The 6000-nt window shown below is 38.5% G+C and overlaps 1 protein-coding gene across 1 annotated transcript in view; it reads left to right on the top strand.

Moving 5' to 3' along the window:
- Window positions 1-6000, top strand: part of LOC107747578 (fibroblast growth factor receptor 3-like) — a 43060-nt gene that overhangs the window by 20220 nt on the left and 16840 nt on the right. The window contains exon 5 of the mRNA XM_016562172.1: window positions 1375-1541. Coding sequence (XP_016417658.1) covers window positions 1375-1541 — 167 coding nt within the window. The remainder of the gene's footprint in view (window positions 1-1374; window positions 1542-6000) is intronic.

Genomic DNA, 6000 nt, shown 5'->3' with positions numbered 1-6000 from the left:
GAGAGAGAGAGAGAGAGAGAGCTGAGAGCTGTGAGGTCTGGGCTCTCTGGAACATTTGAGAAGAGCTGAGGTCGTGTGACATCTGATGACATCATTCTGTAATATCTTAATGATGCAGTGCTAGTTACTGCTCTCAGTTTGGCTGACTGAAGCAAGCTGTGCGTAATATCAGCTGTGTAGAGTTGCGCTGTACTTTGATGGCTTTTTTTGCCGGTAGAATAAAAGTAAATGGAAAAAAAAGTTGGGTCACTGTAGATTCGCAGTTCCCACTTCAAAGCTCAAATTGTCTGTACTGAACTCTATAAAATGGCAAACCACACACACACACACACACAAACACACATATAGGAGCCAGGTCCACTGTATGGTACAGACCCATGTTGTGGTCCTGATGGATCACTGACCATCTGAGAATGCAGTGAAAACTAGAAGAGTGTGTGTGTGTGTGTACAGGAATTAGTGTATGGGTTATGCCAAAGGAAATGCCAGCCTGCCAATCACCCTTTACAGTCACAATCTGATAGCATGAGCAAATAACGCGAGAGACAATTATATTCAGTCTAGTTAATGGGTTTATTGTGTGTGCGCACATTCACACGTGTGCTTGTGAGCTCGCATGTATGTCTGGAGCGAAATGTGGCGTCTGTGGGTTTAATCGCCAAGTTTGCGGGTTGATCTGATCTGGAGTTAATTGTTTGAGGAGGGATGAAAGTATGTTTACTCAATCTCTTAAAGACACATACACACACAATGTTCAAGACTTGAACTGAAAATAAAAATAATGACTATTATTTTAGCTAAAGGATGTTACTGTAAGTATTTATGCTGTGATATTTGGCATTAGCTGCTAGGAAGCGTAAACACAGACCTGACCACATGACAGTCAACATTATAAACTGAATTTGTGGGAAGATTAAATGAAGGAAAATTGCTCTGTTATTATAATAAGTTATTATTAGGGATCCGCATTGTGTGTTCACGGCTCTGTGAAGGATTTAACACTGGGAATCTTTCAGAGTTCTGTCTGCAAGAGCATAAACACGCCTCACACTCACGTAAGAGTGTATGTAAGCTTGTTTGCTTTTCCAAACAAATTTTAATTCAGTCTGGGAATTAGGCAGCCAGTCTGATGCTGCCACAGAGCGAGCAAGAAAAATCTTTCCATAAACATTCACCCACACGAAGACTCCCGGAGAGGGAACACCCTACCCCCTAAAAAATAGTGCTTCATGTCAACATATACTTATATGTGGTCCATTTGTGCCTATGGATTCATGTATTGTACACTGACATGTTTTTGTGTACTTTTAAAATGTCATGTTTAGTTGATATTTTCAGCAGCATCTGATTTTATTCTTATATTTCTAACAAAAGCTCCATACTGGACCCGTCCTGACCGGATGGAGAAGAAACTGTTGGCTGTTCCCGCCGCCAATACAGTGAAGTTCCGCTGTCCTGCTGCCGGCAACCCCGCTCCCACCATCCATTGGCTGAAAAATGGGAAGGAATTCAAGGGAGAACAGAGAATGGGCGGGATTAAAGTAAGACAATATGAATACCGATTAAGAACATGTGCGTGTGCATGTGCAAACATGTGATTGTGTGTTTAGGATTACAGATAATAAGAATCTGCAATTAGTAATAATTTACACAGATCCTCAACATCTGCTCCTTAAAGAGCTCTCTCTCTCTCTCTCTGGATTTTATTTGCTCGTCATCTCTAGAGGATACGTCCACCTGTTGCTGTTCCTCTGAAAGAACAGAAGAACACAAAGTTCTGTTTGGTCTTGCTATTTATGTGTTAATGCGTTTGTGCGGGTGTTGTTTGTAACGTGTTTTGGAGACTGTCCACTGATTTTTTTTATTATTTTGAGTTGATTAGCTGATTGGCATGTCGCCATATTCTAATTTGTTGAGATAGTGAATTGGTGGGTTTTTGTTAAATGTGAGCCAAAATCATCACAATTAAAAGAACCAAAGACTTAAACTACTTCAGTCTGTGTGCATTGAATTTATTTAATACACGAGTTTCACAATTTGAGTTGAATTACTGAAATAAATGAACTTTTCCACGACATTCTAATTTATTGAGATGCACCTGTATTATTGACATTTTTTTAATCTCTCAGGGCTGTTGCTCCTTAATGTTCAATGATTTAACCACCACAATATAAGGGATAGTTCACCCAAAAATAAAACATCATTTACTCTCCTTTCAAACATGTATGACTTTTTTCTTCTCAGGAGCAAAAAAGACAATTTTTTTGTTTTTATTGTTTTGTTTTTTGTTTGTTTGTTTTTATTTTTGGTTCTTTTATGTTTCACAGAAGAAAGTAGGTCATAAAGGTTTGCAGCTACATGTGCATGAGTTCATGACGTTTCTGTGAATTTTGATTTTTCAGTGAATTACCCCTTTAAATACTATATAAAAAAATAAATAATAGGCCTAAATAATAGCATTATTAAACACAATTTTCTTGAAGAGGCACACATTTTCCCTATTGGAAAGGAAAAATCATGAATTACACCTAGTCTTTAATATCTCAGTTGTTTCTCCTAGATAGCCTTGAGATGAAATTGAAAACAAATTGAGACTTTCACTGAAGACTTTTATAGAATTTTCTCCTGATTAAAAGACACCAGTAATTTCAGACATCCCCTCTTCAGATGAGATCTCAAACTGTGCTCAGATTTGCAAAGATATGAAAGTCTGAAATCAAAAGAGCTCAATATAAAGTATTACTCATTAAGTTCTTCCCAGACCAAATATTCTAAGCTTTGCTATCCACATTTATTTTATACCTCTATACTCCCATTGTATGTCAACAATTTGTTTCTAAATTAAACAGAATTTTAGGAGAAACACCTGAAACAAATTCAACACTTAAAGCACAACTGGAATCTTCTGAGTGACTTCTTTTTGCACACACACATTTGCACATTTAGATTCTTTAACACAGCATTGCATTGCATTGACCTGTATGCATAGAATATAACCAGAGTCCTCTAAGAGAGACATTTAGAAACAAAACATTGACCTCTCCACCTCTCCATGGCCATAGTGTGACCGGCCCGCCCTTACAAACACACACACGTATACACACACCAGGGGTCCGCACTGACCCAGGGTCATCCTTTATACCAGGCCTGTCCTCTGCATCAGCACAGTCACTGTTGGCATAAAGATCTCTGACAGCATCATAATAGCTTTATTTAACACACACATACACAGGAGTTTGACAGCTCACCCTGAATGTCTTCTGTCTCTATTAAGACCCAGGCTAAAAGTCACTGCTCTTATATTTATGCAAAAGGATGTGTGACCCCCTTGTGTGTGTGGATATGACAGGCCTGATGGCTTGATAACGCACTCAACGATGTGTTAAAATGCAGAGCGTTATGCGAAATTAAACATGAGGAGTTCCCTGAGAGATCAGCGTATTCCATCTTAAAGCTCTTTTTTGCATTGCAAGGGGAACAATAATGCTGTGATTATGTTTCTGTTGGCACTGGAGCCGGTTGTAAGTTCGACTAACTCTCTGGCCGACGGTCAGGGCACGTTAATTGCTGACTAAATGCGGTAAGATTGCCGAATGAGTTTTAAATGCAAGAAAATGAGTCACATGCCGTACTCTCATTGTTTGAAATGATGCATGGCTTTGTTTAGACAGTTGACTTTCCCACAGCACAAACACACACATACAAACAGACACAAATTTCTGTGCCTGACTGGCAGGGTTCTAAGGTCAAAGGTCAACTCTCTATTGAGTCATCAGAAGGGGGAGGTTTCGAGAGGGTGTTGTTGTGGCGATTTAGAGACCTTGATTGGCAGGGAAAGGCGTGGCTTTTGTCATGTTCACATATGGCAGCCGAAGTCACATTGTTAGAATGCTAATCTGTGGCACTGTGGGTTAGTCACACCTCACGCACACATACACACTGATTTTTTGTGTAAACGCTGCGTTTGAGTGTGTGTATGTGAGCGGCTCGCAACATATTCAACAGCTCAATTGACGAGCGAGGTGAAGAAAGACTGTTACCTCCTCCGAGAGATGACTCAATTTCAGACGCACTGCTCTGTGGGACCACCAGCGCTAAATTCTACATGCTTGGAGCATCAGTGAATCTAATCCACCGACAAATGTGCCTTTTGTCTGTAGGCCACAGCAGTGTATGTCTTTATTAACTGCTTAGGTGCAATTTGTTATTCATTTATGTGTAAAAAATATGTTTAAAGGTCAAGTGTTTAATGTTCACTATTCTCATGTAGCCTGATTTTTTTGCTGTTTAACATAAGGCTAGTCCACTTTGCAGCTCCTTCCCAATAAAGCTTTTTGGGCATTTGTGGGCAAAAAAGGTCCTTTGTCGATATCATAGCAGTATATGAAGTACAGTTTACACAGAAGTAAGCTAAGAAGTAAGCTGATCAGCTTTCTGTTGGTCAGCACTGCCAATTTGCTTAACCATCTTGAATCCAATCTGAAATCTGCATAGGGAAATTGTTTACCTTAATGCATAATTTCCAGTCATGTGGATTCCTATTGAAATGACTGCATTTCTATCTGACTGACAAAACAACAAATGACCAGTTGTTGTTTAGGGTGCGTTTATATTGATACCACAATGATAGACTGGTGTGGAAAAAGTAATAAATACAGATAATTTTACATATAAAACTCAGAAACAAATAAGAATACATTATTCTGCTCTGCATGTCTAGAAAACTGGCACAAACAAAACTCTCAACCAACATTTTTTTGTGAAACCTGTTTGAATTTTTTTTTCTGCCACTAGTGACCACTAAATACACTTCACCTTTAAGTGGTGATAGTTATCTTTATCAATATGAACTGAGAAGACTTTCATATTAGGGTGTGTATGATTATGGGTCATCTGTACAGTATTGATGGCTTGTTTTAATGGTGAAACAGGGTGTTTCCAGTGAGACTACTGTACTACTTTCCATTGAGAGAGAGAAAAAATAAACAGTTTTGTCATTTTAATGACTCGCCCTGGGGTCAGTTGTTTTTGCTTCCTGTCTCTGTGGGTCAAATTAAACAGCACCACTATTGGAACGAGCTCGCACCGTTTTGACACAACCATAAATCCTGAACATACACATACAAACACACATACTCAAGAGAGACCTGAGCTACTTGGCACCCCCGGAGACCCTTTACTACCAATATTCTCTGCAGTTCACAATTCAGCTGAATATCCAACGCACTGGTCTTACCTCCTAACCCCAGTCTGACATCCGATTTAAAGAGGCTTAATATGTTAACTGCGTAATGCCGGGAGGAATTTGAGCAGCGCTTTTCGACTGATTATCAGACCTCTGCTTGGGTCTTTCTTGTGCTGTTTTTTCTCTGAATCATTGGGGTCCAGCACGACATTGCAACACTTTTCAGCTCTTATCTTTTGATGAAGGATGGGATAAATGTACTAACTCTCTCCTCCCATTCCCTCTGGATAAAGTGTTCGGGTAGATTGAGGAACAGCTGAGAATTCGTCACAGCATTTCTTTTTGAGCAGACACACTGAGATAAATGTCGCACACACACACACTAATTCTCAGTGTCAAGTAAGATAGGGTCCTAAATTAACTCTCGCTCTCTTACAGTCTCACTGCACATGGGTAGTTGACATTAATACTTTTGGGAAGTTAACAAGGCGAATCTAGGATTTCACTGAAAGGGGAGCTGAGCTGAGTTGATGTATAGCTCAGAGTAATATTTATTTCCTTTAGTCTAAAGTTGCTAAACCAGCAATAATAAAAAATAATAATAATATAATTTAAAAAATAAAATAAAATAAAAATTAATATAATTAAAAAAATCATATAATTCTTCTAAAACTATTCTGAAAAGCATTTGGCTAGTTTTATTTATTTATTTATTTTTATGTAGTCTCTATGACATCTTATTGGTTGAGAGACTACATTAAATATTTGTACTTTTAAAAAATAATAAGCCTCAGGATTATTTAGAATGAACTACT

This window comes from Sinocyclocheilus rhinocerous, unplaced genomic scaffold (assembly GCF_001515625.1).
Source record: "Sinocyclocheilus rhinocerous isolate Xijiao unplaced genomic scaffold, SAMN03320098_v1.1 scaffold469, whole genome shotgun sequence".
Lineage (NCBI taxonomy): Eukaryota > Metazoa > Chordata > Actinopteri > Cypriniformes > Cyprinidae > Sinocyclocheilus > Sinocyclocheilus rhinocerous.
This window is presented reverse-complemented; position numbering and strand designations above follow the sequence as displayed.